General features: G+C 44.8%; 1 protein-coding gene across 4 annotated transcripts in view; it reads left to right on the forward strand.

Annotated features, from left to right (window-relative positions):
• The first annotated feature begins 1,235 nt into the window (after positions 1 to 1,235).
• LOC103707738 (4-hydroxy-tetrahydrodipicolinate synthase 1, chloroplastic-like) overlaps positions 1,236 to 14,057 on the forward strand; it is a 47,334-nt gene continuing 34,512 nt past the window's right edge. Inside the window, exons 1-3 of one of the 4 annotated variants that reach the window (XM_088712901.2) lie at positions 1,257 to 2,085; positions 2,174 to 2,313; positions 12,995 to 14,055. In XM_088712901.2, the coding sequence (XP_088569027.1) occupies positions 2,077 to 2,085; positions 2,174 to 2,313; positions 12,995 to 13,919 (1,074 nt within the window). In that variant the 5' untranslated portion in view covers positions 1,257 to 2,076 and the 3' untranslated portion in view covers positions 13,920 to 14,055. Of the gene's footprint in view, positions 2,314 to 12,994; positions 14,056 to 14,057 lie in introns of those variants that run through there. The other 3 variants (XM_088712902.2, XM_089927988.1, XR_015974175.2) reach the window with 3 other exon arrangements.

The raw sequence follows: 14,057 nt of genomic DNA on the forward strand, positions 1-14,057 counted from the left end.
GTTCTTGTGGAAAGTTGCTTGGGATTGACTTCCATATCGTGCTATTTTGCACCAATGAGGGAAGCATATTTCACTTTTTTGTGATTTCTATCTTGATTTGGAGGAGACCACGTCGCATGTCATTTTGGGATGTAGGTTGGCAGCCCAGGTTTGGAGGCAGGTTCCCCTTCCAGAGTCATTCACCAATGCAAAGTGTTCCCTTGATGATTTTCTCCAATATATCAAAGATAAATCCTTCAGAAGAAATCAAAGAAGAGAGGGTACTCTGATGAAATCAAAGAAGAAAGGGTACTCAAATGTGCTTCATTGCCTATAATATCTGGTTAGCTAGAAATGAATGCATTCCAAAATGTGATTTGAAGCCCAAAATGGATCCTTTTGAAAGCTTCCATCCAGAACCCATGAGCTCATCCAAGGGACTTGTCCTAGAGAGATCCTTGATAGTTAGGAAACCTGTGACTCTCCTTCTATAGGTCCTTCAACCCAAGAGGTGATTTTCTTCGCTTGGGAACCACCAACCTACAGTTTCCTCAAGATAACCTTGATAGCAATATGCATGACATAGGAATATCTGGTAGATCTGGGTTTGTCAACAGGAATTTTAGTTGCCACCGTATTGCAATAGGTGGTATCTAGATTTTTGACTCTACTGTTCCAATGGCTTAAATGCATGGATCATGGGAAGGATTTACATAGATTTTTAGGGCCTCCCACGTTCTTTTACGAGGGGGACTGCACAATAGTGAAGTGGCTATCAACATGGATGCATAATCATGTCCATCACCACCCCCTACTTCAGGACAATTAATGTATGTGGCTAATCTTCAATCCTTTGAGGTGAAGCATATTTACAGCGATGCTAATAGTGTTACTAATTGAGTGGCTACTTTTGTGGCTAATTACATAGGGATTATTTTATGAGACTCTACTTTTACTATTGATGTCAATAAGTCAAATATGAGTCAAATAGGTCATTACTTGTATCTACACCATACTCGCCTTAGGTGAGGCGGGTTAGTTAGGTTGGATAGATCAGGTCAGGTAAACTAGTAAAATTTAATTTTTTATACTAATCAAATAAATAAAAAGTAAAAAAATATAAATTTTAATACTTTATATAATATTAAATAAAATAAGAGTCAAAAATATAAAATATAATAAACCAAATTTTCAACAATAATTATTGAATAACTAGCATCATTATATGCAATCTTCCATATGTTCAATCTTTTGCATAAGTGAACCGATTGAGAAAGATATGGAAAGAGAATTTATAAAAGCTATATATATTTGGGTCAAATTTGAAGCTAGTTTTATCTCTATCCATATTTGCTTTGGATCCGCGGTGGATTGGATAAAATCTATTCTATAAAAATCAAAATAAGTATCCCATTTGCGAGAACGTTATCACCCTTAATTTTTATACGGGGACAAGGAAATCAAACCCTTCTGCGCCCCTCTACAGCTCTACTCAACATGGCCAACCCTACCCTCTCCCAGCCCAGTCCCCAGGTACCAGCGAACGAAGGAAACCTCATGGAAGCCGTCTCATCTCCTCCGTACTCCGTACCTCTCCCTCCCATCCTGTCTCTGCTCTCCTTCGCTTCCTGTACTCCTACTACTCGTAGCACGGCGTCCGTTATCTCCATCGCCAACTCTCTATTTCCAACTCGATTTCCGCCTTCTGAATTCGTTTCTCGCCATAAAGCTGATCCCCTTCTAAGATTTTCTTCCTCTTCTCCGGGAAAAGATGGGAAGGACTTAATAAGAATGCAGAGGATAACGAAGATAATGCCGTCGTGCTCTGCCTTCTAAATCGGTTTCTTGCTCGAAAGTTGATTCCTTTCTGAGGTTTTCTCCTTTTCTTCTCTAAAAAAGTGGAAGGAAAGGAAGGGAAAGAGACAGATTGTAAGGAAGATGGTATTGTTATTGCTGTTAATGAAGTGCATTTGGTGCCTCGCCTTCTGAATCAGTTTGTTACCGGAAAGTCGATCGATTCCTTTCTGAGGTTTTTTCTTCTCTCCATCGAAAAAAGGAAGACAGATTGTAAGGAAGATTATATAGTTATTGCTACTGATGAACAGGGTATTGTACTTCACCTTCTGAATCAGTTTGCTGCCAGAAAGTTGATTCTTTTCAAGGTTTTCTAATTCTCTTCTGCGATAAAGGGAAGGAGGGGCAGCAAAAGAGACAGAGGAGAAAAAGAATAATGTCATTCTTGCTGTTAGTGAACTGTAATTTATGCTCCAGGGATGCGGCTGCGGCTTGTGGACTGAAGTCCCTGCATTCAAGTGCCCGGCCTGCACCCAAGCTGTATGTTCTGTCCCTTCCTTAACTACTTATTCTATCGTGTTGCTTACTAGACAATGATATTTATAGAGGACTTGTGCTGCATCATGCCTTTTTGCTATTTTTTTTATTCATCCATGCCAATGTTCTAGGAATGCCTAAAATCATATTTTCCCCTTTATAAGGAAAAAGAGGTAAGAAAAAGGTTATGGTATTGATTTTTTGGTTGGTGGGCTTTAAGATGGTCATATAAGGGGCTTTATTGCACCAAGTGACTCTGTTTTCAGGTTTGATTCTAGGAGGGTTAATGAGAGGGTGATTGGTGCATACATAACATAATCTACTGTTTGAAGTGTATAGGCTTGTTAGGACAACACATAAGTATTTGTCAAGAACTCCTTCAATTGGTAGTGTTTTGATTGATCTCTTGCATACAATGTGCATTGCTATTATGGATGTTAGATACAAAATTTTGATTTTTGTTTTGTTTTTATTTCTGTTAAAATATGCATTTTTTGATTAAACTAATATACAAATACCTGGCATGTGTGATCTATTTATTAATTTAAGATGGGGAATATTTTATAGATGGATCTGATCTTGTCAACAGAACTTTTTCTTTTTATTTATGCAAATTATTAAATATACTTTGAGACATGTTGATTTACATTGCTCTTTTCTTGCTTTTGATAAAGAGAGGGAGAAATTTTAGGATGAGTGCATATATTTAAAAGAGCAGAGTATATAATTCATTTAATTTTACCAAACCTGAAAATGGTGACAACATTTCATGTTGGCCTGACTCATGATGACACAGCCTCAGTAGGGCATTAGAGTTTCATATAGATAATTATTAGTTTGTAAAGTATAAATTGTTAATATGATGTATTATAATATGTTTTGATAGTAATCATCATTGGATCGTTAATGTTTATCTGAGAGTATCTATTAAAGTGTGTTTTTATAAGAATCAAACATGTAGTTTGAAGATCAAACAAATCTCAGTTTATCCATATATGGCTATTAAATTGGTCCACACGTGGAGAAAACTAGCTTTCTGTGCTGACATTTCAGATATATGTTGTTGAGCTTTCGTTCTTTCTTTCTTTTCTTCTGTGTGTGTCTGTGTGAATGTATGCTGAGTGTCACCTTGTGGCATGATAACTGCTTTGTGTAAAGCATTGAGCATTTGGACGTGATGCACAATAACTATTACATTGATCCCTGGATGCCTATATTCTGGGAGTGAAGTCTATGCTGGTATCAAGGTGGTGAGAAATCTTAGAAGCACGTAGTTTTTTATTACAAGCAAACCTGGGAACGAATAATGCAGTTTCATATATGATCATTCTTTATGATGCTATGAATATTGGCAAGGCAAACCTCCCTACTTGACAAGATTATCAGGGAAAATTCCCATATGGTGGTCAAGGAGGGGAGCATGGGTTGAGGTGGCGAGGGATAGATAAGGAGCTTCTTCTGTTGACATGTGGTATTGAGCATGGTTTGCCGTACCACCTCGTACTGCCCAGTACGGGGCATATTTTATCATACCGAAAGAAAATCGGTATGAAACTTAACTTTAAATTGGTACAAGCCCCGTACCATCCCATATCGAGGTGTACCGTCCCATACCGAGGTGCGTACCTATCCGTATTGAGGCATACCGATCTATATCATGATATATCGAGACAAAAATTAAGAAAAATATTTAAAAATCTATTTTGGTACAGAGGTATATTGTACTGTACTGTACCGTACCAATATGGTACTGGTATGGAGATTGCGAACGTTGGTCTTGAGCTTCCCTTGGATTTGATCTTGGAGGAAGGCAATGAAGTGCCAATGAGGAACGCGGCAAGGAGAGAGAGTGAACAATTCGGTTACTGCCTTTTCTAGGGATTAAAGTATAATGAGAGGCTGGAAATGAGTAATGAGGAGTCAAAATTTGGGCAAGGAGGGTAAGGGAATAATGGCCAGGCCAGTCAACCTACGGTTGGATTGTTGACCCATGACCTAGCAATAAAAATGGGTTGATGTCTGCTGTTTGCACTATCTCTCTAAACAATTTATCCCCTCCTTCCTCTTCTCTTAAAGAAGAAGAAGAAGAAGAAGAAAAGTGTAATAATTATTAATCCTAATATACATTTGATGGGAGGCAAAATGGATCGTCCTACTTCGGCATGAAGTCACCCAATTCCAGCTGAGCAAACCTCAGAGCCGAGCGGGCCAAAGAGGCTCCCTCGACTGCAGGCAACAATGCCTCGCTGAGAGCCGAGTAGACCTCGGTCTCGCCAAGAGCCAAGCCGACCTCGATTAGAGGCCAGGTCGACCACAGCCCGCCAAAGGCCGAGCCAATCTCAAGGGGGAGGCCAGGACGACCTCAGCTCGCCAAAGGCCGAGCCAACCTCCAGGGGGAGGCCAGGCCGACCTCATCTCGCCAAAGGCCGAGCCGACCTTGGCCAAATTTAACCGGACTTCGGACCCGCTGAAGACCGAGCGACCTCGGCCCGAGATCGAGCTGACCTCGGCCCTGTTAACCTTGATCCTGCGGATCCCATGCCTAGGTAGCCGAGCGGCTAGATTGTGCCAGAGACTCCCTCAACAGATCTTTCTGGATCGCGGTGTTAAAAGCTGGTCATTATGACAGCCGCCTCGGAGGGCGGAGCATTGATGACTGACTCCTCGCATACCACCAGGTAACGCCTCGGATTAAGTGTGCACATGACGCATTTAAGAACTCCCTTGACCACTTCTGTTTAGAATGATGTGGCGGACTCTCAGAATAGATTCGAATTCTCCACCCGCAGGATAGATCTCCATGCTATACGCCGCCTCTAATTAATAGCCAGTTAATTACGAATCAACTTGAAATTTCAGATAACGGCCGAAATCCTCATCCTATAAAAAGAAGGTAGGAAAAGGCCTTCAGTAAGCCATTATAAGCTATTTTAAGGTACAAGAGGCCATCCAAGCCACTCAAAAACCTCTCCAAAGGCTTGACTAACTTAACAATTGAAGGGCCTTCGCCAGAATTCCCGGCCAAGGCTGTGTGCAGGTACCCTGGAGCGTAGGAGGTGGCCCTTTTTCTCCATCCTGGCTGGTGTCTCCTTGATTTCTTCTGACGTGGTCACCCTCAAGCCAGATTTCAACCACAACATTTGGCACTAGGGAAAGGGCCTGAGTTGTGTCATGAAGCTAAGGAGTCGGAAAACTTCTAATGCATCGAGACGTCGGGTACCAACTCTCGGCAACTCGCTCCAAAGTCCACCCCCCGTGGCGTCGGCGGATCAAACTCTTCAGGTCCCGCCAAAATAGTTTAGTCTACTTGTCCAGCAAGTCCAGTCGCTCACCGCCGTCATCCAAGGCCTGCAACAGGCAGGAGCCCAGCTTGCACCCCCTCCTCGCGGGCACGAGTCCATAGGATGGCGCTCGCGATGTTATTTTCCTCCCAAGCAGCGCATGATGGCCGACGAAGGAGAGCATTGCCACTACCGAAGCTCCCGCCGAGCTCGACCCCCAAGCCTGGAGGGCTTGTCGCGCAACCATCGCCCTGAGAGCTTGCGCCGAAGTTTGAAGCCCCGAGCTCAGGAACAACCATCAGAGGCGGGGTCCACCTCGTGCCGAGCTGCAACAGGAGCCCCACCCGATGCTGAGCTCGACAAAAAAGTCAAAGAGTTGGAGCGACAGGCCCAAGCGCTCCGCGACCAAGGTCCGAAGCACGACGCCGAGCTCGAATTTACAACTGAGTCCCCATTCTCTCGATGGATTGTTGACGAGCCAATCTCCTCGAGTTTAAGATGCCGCAAATCGAGCCGTATGATAGCTCGTTTGACCCCTTGGATCATTTGGAAAGCTACAAAGCCCTTATGACACTCCAAGGGGCCATAGACGCCCTGCTCTGGAGGGCCTTCCTGGCAACTCTCCGTAAGGCAGCTTGCCTTTGGTTTTTCGGACTAAGGCCCAGCTCAGTTCCTTCTTTCGAGTAGTTCGGCAGACAGTTTGCAACCCACTTTGCTGTCAACCGACGTCAGCACCGGACCTCAGACTCCCTCCTTGACATCAAACAGAAGGAGGGAGAATCTTTAAAAGACTATATTGATCGCTTCACATCGGTGGCTCATCCTCAAACCAATGGAGAGGCGGAAGTGACCAACCGAACTATCTTACGAGGACTCAAAGCCAGGTTGGACCGAGCAAAGGGGCAATGGGCCGATGATCTTTACAACGTCTTGTGGGCGTATCGGACGACCTTTCGGGTTCCTACTAGGGAGACCCCTTTTAACCTAGCTTATGTTACGGAGGCGGTCATCCCCCTCGAGGTCGGGTTACCCTCTCCTTGGGTCGAAGTGTTCGATGTCACGACTAATTCGGCACGGCTCCGGAGCAACCTGTGAGGATGATAGTGTTATTTCAATGATTAACACAACCATTGAGGGAATATCAAATTAATAATACAGTTTAACGTGATACATCACTAATGAATATGACATCCTCGATATATTCATGATATATTAAGAGAATGAGATCAAGACGTCTTCCAATGATTAACAACGAGATAAAATTTGTAGTAGAAAAGTGATAAAGAACTCTTAATTCTAATTCAGCAAAGTTTCAAGTGAAATATACTCTTAAGGGTAAAACAGTAATTTTCATTATTAAGGGTATGTAGCTCTATCATGGCATACAATCAAAATTACTTGAAATATGTTTCATTGATTATATGAATTAGTCTAACCTTAAGATGCAGGAAATTGTGAATTGAGTCGACCCCAGAGTAAGTGGAGTCGACCCTGGCACATTTTGGAACCATCTGGCACACCCCTGCAAAAATAGTACAAATGAACAGTGAGTGGAGCCGACCCCATGTATCCTTGAGCCGACCCCAGGAGAGGAGCCGACCCGAAAGAACCTTGAGCTGACACCAGTTTGAAGCATCAAGAAAACAACTCTCTAGAATTTACTGAGAGGGCCGACCCCAAGCTTCCTTGAGCCGACCCCACATGGAGCCGACCCCAGGAACACTTGAGCCGACCCCAATGGAGCCGACCCCAACTGAACATGAGCCGACCCCAAGAATTTGTGCTCAAAATCATGTCTCTGGAATCCCTAAGAGGGTCGACCCCAATGGAGCTTGAGTCGACCCCACTGTAGCATGGGCCGACCCCAAGAAAGGTTGAGTCGACCCCAGTGAAAATAGCCGAAAATACAAGGTTCTGTGATTTCTGAGAAGGCCGACCCCACTGTAGCAGGGGTCGACCCTAGTGAAGTTTGAGTCGATCCTAAGTCTAATGAACAGTATGTTGAGTCGACCCCAGGAAAGTTTAGGTCGACCCCAGCACGGGTAAGGGCATAACGGCTAGTTCTGCAGAAGTGTTTTTTGAGCTCCCAACGGCTAGTAACGGCTAGTTTTTCAAAACTAACCAATGGGGAGTGACTAATAGAAGTTGAGAAGTATTTAAAAAGATACTATTCATCAGAGGAAAGTATCTTTTGCAAGAAATTAATAGAGCATTCAAGTTTAAGAAAGCCCTAGCATTCTTCATCAAGTTGCTTTATTCAAATCTCAAAAGAAGGTGGTTGAGCAAATCTGAAAGTGCATTCAATAGCTCCACCAACTCATTGTGAAGTGAAGTAACCTGAGCAAAGAAGAGAAAGAGCATCCTTAAAGCGATAACTATTCCTCATCTCTTTTCTTAGTTCATATTTGTTATATTTGCTCATTTAGGAGCTTTAAACTTCTTTCTTTTCAAACCTCTTGTAAGGTTGGTTGGTGAGCCCGTAAAACCAACGGTGTAGGTTGTTGGTGAGCCCGCAAAACCAACATAGGTTATTGGTGATCCCGGAAAACCAAAGTGTAAAGGTTTTTGGATTGTGAGCCCGGAAAACAATCCAACTGCAATCCGCGGGATTATAGTGAATTCCTCGGGGATGGGGCATTGATGATTGAGCCCTCGCATACCATCAGATAACGCCTTGAAAGGGAACGCGCACACAATGCATTGAAGAGCTCCCTCAATCACTTCTACTGGAAATGACGTGACAGCTCGAACCACCCAAACTTGACTCGAGAAGCTTGGCCTAAAGCCGATTAGTTCCAAAGATAAGAGAGATGCACCCCACACGACATATACACCTTCACGGACATGTGGCCGTAGCACAAGACGATCCACAGCTCGGTTACTTCCTTCACTCGAGTTAAAGAACAACTCGAACTCGGAAGTCTAGGGGCAAATGATGGGAGGCAAAATAGATCGTCCTACTTCGGCATGAAGTCACCCAATTCCGGCCGAACAGACCTTAGAGCTGAGCGGGCCGAAGAGGCTCCCTCGACCGCAGGCAACGACGCCCCGCTAAGAGGCAAGTAGACCTCGGTCCTGCCAAGAGATAGGCCGATCTCTATCAGAGGCCAGGCCAACCTCAAGGGAGAGGCCAGGCCAACCTTAGTCCACCAAAGGCCGAGCCAACCTCAAAGGCGAGGCCAGGCCGACCTCAGCCCACTAAAGGCCAAGCCGACCTCAAGGGCGAGGCCAGGCCGACCTCAGACCGCCAAAGGCCGAGCCGACCTTGGCCAAATTCAGGCTGACTTCGGACCCCGCCGAAGACCGTGCCAACCTCGGCCCGAGATCGAGCTGACATCAGCCCTGTTAACCTTGATCCCGAGGATTCCATGCCCAGGCAGCTGAGCGGCCAGATTGTGCCAGAGACTCCCTCAGCAGATCTTCCTAGATCGTGGTGTTAAAAGCCGATCATTATGATAGCTGCCTTGGGGGGCGGGGTATTGATGACTGACTCCTCGCATATCACCAGATAATGCCTCAGAGTAAGTACGCACACGACGCATTTAAGAACTTCCTCAACCACTTTCGTTTAGAATGACGTGGCAGACCCTCAGAACAGATCCGAAAAGATAGCTTCCGAATTCTCCGCCTGCAGGATGGATCTCCATGTTGTACGCCGCCTCCAATTAACGGCCAGCTAATCACGAATCAACTCGAAATGTCAGGTAACGGCCGAAACCCTCATCCTATAAAAAGGGGATAGGAAAAGGCCTTCAGTAAGCCATTATAAGCAATTTTAAGCTACAAGATGCCATCCAAGCCACTCAGAAATCTCTCCAAAAGCCCAGCTAACTTAGCCATCGGAGGGCCTTCGCCAGAATCCACGGTCAAGGCTGTGTGCAGGTACCCCAGAGCGCAAGAGATGGCCCACTTTCTCCGTCCCAGCCAATGTCTCCTCGATTTCTTCGGGCGTGGTCACCCTCGGGCCAGATTTCAACCACAACAACATTATCGACCCTTTATTTATACTCTTAAGCTCTTGGAGTCAATTGGTTAGTTGACAGTAACAACCTTCCTAATGCAATAAAAACTTAGTTCATTTTATTAGAATCAATAAGCCTTTTTCTTCTTTTATTGGTGCAACTCCATGCTTCAAGATGCAATTACTGCCCTGGATTTGGCACCTAGATAATTTGGTGGTGATGATTTGATCATCTATTGTTGTCTACAAGATACGCCGTACCAGTCCGAAACGGACAGTATGGGGTGTACCATACCGGTTCGGTATCAATATTTGGTATAGGTGGCATACTAACCCTCAGTACAACAAAAAAATTTCATATTGTACCGTACCGATATTATGCTAGTGTAGTACTGATATAAGGTCCGATACCGTGACGACGAACCTTAGTTGCCTATATATTTTCTTGTTTTTTCAAAATTTGCTTTTCCTCTTACATCTTAAGTAGGGGTGGCAATCGGATCGGGTTAGACATAAAGGGGTCGGGTCACATGCTAGTCGGGTCAAAAAATTGTAAACCTGAACCCGATCTGTTTATTAAACAGGTCAGAAAATTACAACCTGAACCCGACCTGTTTATTAAATGGGTAACCCGACCCGATCCGTTTAACCCGTTTAATAAAAAAAATAAAATTTAATCCGGGCGCTGGGGAGTGGGGAAGAAGGTGCTGACCCTCGCGGTGGTGGGCATGGCAGTCCCCTTCGCCGTCAGCTCCGCGGGAATATACTGCTATACCCGCGGGAAGAAGGTGCTGACCCTCGCGGTGGTGGGCATGGCAGTCTAGCCTCTCCAGGAAGAACGTCAAGCCGCTCGTCTTTCACATCTTCGTCGGTGTCACCGTCTCCATTAGCGGCTTCCCCATCCTCGCCCGCATGATCACCGAGCTGAAGCTCCTTAACATCGGGGTCAGCCCCGTCACCATGGCCTCCGCCATCATCAACAGCGTGCTTTCCTTCACCCTGCTTGGCGTCGCCATGGCCTCCGGCGTGCGCTACGGGGAGGAGGCATCGATGGCGGCGGCGGTGTGGGTGATGCTCTCGGGCGCCTCCTTCGTTGCCGGGTGCTTCTTCGTGGTCCGACCGGCCGTCAAGTGGATGGTGCGGCGCAAGCCGAAGATGGGCGAGCGGGTGAGCGATGTCGAGATCAGCATCATCCTCAGGGGCGCGGCAGCCGTCGGCTTCATCTCGGACGTGATCGGGATGAACTGGGTCTTCGACGCCTTCGCGTACGGGCTTTGAGGGAAGGAGAACTCCCTTCCATCGTGGACATCGAGCCGTGGAGGGCAAGAGGATTTGGGGATGGAGGAGGCCGGCGCGAGGAGCGAGGGGAACGAGAAGGGTTTTATTTCCGCCTAGGGCTAGGGCTTTTGTATTTGATTTGGTTATTCAAACGATCCGTTGGGCTGAGGCTGTGACTTGTGAGGCACTTGTTCTCCATAATAAAAAAAGCTTGGCCCATATATTAAATGGGTTAAACATGTTAAATGGGTCAGACATTTAAAACCCATATCTGACCCAATTAATAAACAGGTTAAACGGATCGACCTGTTTACAACCCGAACCTGTTTAGGCCAAATCCGAACCTGTTTATGGCGGGTCGAACACGGGTCTGGTTGGCGAGTCGGGTCATATTTTGCCACCCCTAATCTTAAGACACCATTGCCTCCCAAGCCCTCTTATTTTTGACTCTTACGCTAACTCCTCTCTATATAGTTTTTGTAGTACCAGTCAAATGTCATAGTACAAATAAAAATTAGATAGCAAGTTTTTTCAAAAGGTTCCAACAAATCTAATGTTCCCTTAAATTCTAAATAACTCAATTCAGAACCATCATTGGTCTCTAGATTTTTAGACCCTACCTCCATCATAATCTCACCCCAAGATTCCAACCACTTTCAAGCTTAAATAGTTGACTATGACTTTCATTAGGAAAAACTAAGGACTTTAGGAAGCATTTGGTTCATGAATAGAATCAGAATTGGAATTGGAATGGATTGGAATGAAAACCAGAATGATCATATCCCCCAATATATTTGGTTTGTGACCGCCGAAAATAGAATCGGAATGGCATTGAATATAAGGAAAGAGTAGGGGTTGGGTTTTGGGGGATTGGGGCATATTCCCATTCTTCTTTATAATCGGAATGAGAATTGGACTCTCCCCAACTAAATAGCTGGAATGGGAGTCACTTATTCCCATTCCCATTCTAAAGTCCAACTTCTCCCAACCAAACATGCTCTTAGTCTCTTAATCAAGGTATGCTGAACCAGCCTGTACCGGCCGGTTCAGCACGTATTGAACTGGTGCCGATGCTGACCGGTCCGGTTCGGCTATACAAAATGGTTCCGACCCTATGGGGTGGGAACTATAGTGTTGCTGGGCCGAAATCGGCCAGTACGGAAGGCGTACCAGATGGAATCGGACGGTTCCGTTTGGTTCGGCTAGAAATCTGTGTGAATTGAACTAGCTCGCACCGATTCCAGTGCCACAACGCGCGCGCACTATCTCAACCATAGCATGCCACGCACGCTATGATAAGACACCGGTCCGAACCGATACCGAACCGGTACCGAACCGGTACCAGCGCCGACCGGTACCGGTTCGGCGATCCTTGATCTCAACCCTCCATTTTTTCTACCTCACCAATCTTCCCTCAGACCAATTAGCCCATTGGATCAAACCAATCAATCCTCCTCTTCTAACCATTAGATTTGAAGAAATCACACCCCTTATTGAAACCTAACCTTAGAATTCCTTACTTCTTGCTCTAAATACTCTCCTCTCCCAAAATTCAAGAAGAAAATCTATAGAAAATAAAATAATTCCCTTAGAATTAGGTATGAATTTGGAAATTCCTAGGAAAACTTTATTTTTTCCAAACCTCTAGCCTTCTCCACCTTTCTCCTTCCATGATACCATCTAAAAACCCTAACCGTAACCTTCCAATAGCGATTTGAAAAGGAAGAAAGAAAAAGCTTTAAAGGAGCACCATGCGCCTACATCCCTTCCCCTCTTCCCCCTCTTCTTTCTCTCTTATTTTGCCAAGCACAAATAAAACCTAAAGATGGATTAGGTGACCTATTACCCTTTAGGAACTTCTCATAGGAGGGGTGGTGGAGTTGGGCTTTTAAACCCTTTCCCATCATTAAATAAGATCCTTCCATAAGCCTTATCGAATTAGTTAGGTTCCTAACATCTTAGATAGGTGGTGACTCCCAATTAAACCCTAGGCCTAGGGGGTTCCTAAACAATTTCTTAAACGTTTAATTCTTTATTTCATCCATCTATTTAAGGTCACATTATTTATGCTGGTGAATCTTCTTCATGCCATGATACTTGATGATTCCATGTCCACATTCTATACTTTTTCTGCTAATTGTTTCCTGGATCCATGCCACTGCAGGACATCAGTAGGGGACCTAAGAAGTCTCAGATTAATCACAGCCATCAAAACCCCATATTTGCCTGATGGGAGATTTGATATTGTAGCTTATGACTCGCTAATGCATATGCAAATTGTTAATGGTGCTGAAGGTGTGATAGTAGGAGGAACAACAGGAGAAGGCCACCTCATGAATCGGGATGAACACATAATGCTCATTGGACATACACTTAATTGCTTTGGCACATCAATTAGAGTTATAGGGAATGCTGGAAGCAACTCAACAAAAGAGGCAATCCGTGCAACTGAACAAGGGTTTGCTGTGGGCATGCACGCATCCCTTCATATCAATCCTTATTATGGAAAGACATCTGTGCAAGGACTAGTCTCACATTTTCAGAGTGTCCTTTCTGTGGGTCCTGCAATAATCTATAACGTGCCATCTAGGACTGAACAAGACATACCTCCTCTGGTTCATGCAATCTCACAAAATCCCAACATGGTGGGTGTTAAGGAAAGCTTTGGAAATGACCGGATTAAAAACTATGTCAACAAAGGGGTACCAGTTTGGAGTGGTGATGATGATCAGTGTCATGAGGCTAGGTGGTTGTGTGGGGCTACTGGAGTTATATCTGTTGCTAGTAACCTTCTTCCACGTTTAATGCATGCACTCATGTTCCAGGGCGCTAACCATTCATTGAATTCCAAGCTGATGCCACTGTTCAACTGGCTGTCTCATGAGCCAAATCCAATTGGTCTCAATACAGCTTTGGCTCAGCTGGGGGTGGTGAGACCCATTTTCCGGTTGCCTTATGTTCCACTTCCTCGTGAAAGAAGAATAGAATTTGTCCGTATCGTTCAGGCAATTGGGCGAGAGAATTTTGTAGGAGAAAAAGAAGTACAAGTTCTTGAGGATCATGAATTTATATTGTTGAGTCGACATTAGCACACTTCACTGTCCTGTAGCTTTATGGCATTGAAATTGCGGCATCATAACTTAATAATTTTCAGGAATTTCACAATCTCTCAGAACCAAAAGAGTATGGGGAAACTACCAATAAGTTCTCAACATGAGCAAATAATA

This window comes from Phoenix dactylifera, chromosome 16 (assembly GCF_051530095.1).
Source record: "Phoenix dactylifera cultivar Ajwa chromosome 16, Ajwa_hap1_PhDact_Kaust_v1.1, whole genome shotgun sequence".
NCBI classification, from domain to species: Eukaryota; Viridiplantae; Streptophyta; class Magnoliopsida; order Arecales; family Arecaceae; genus Phoenix; species Phoenix dactylifera.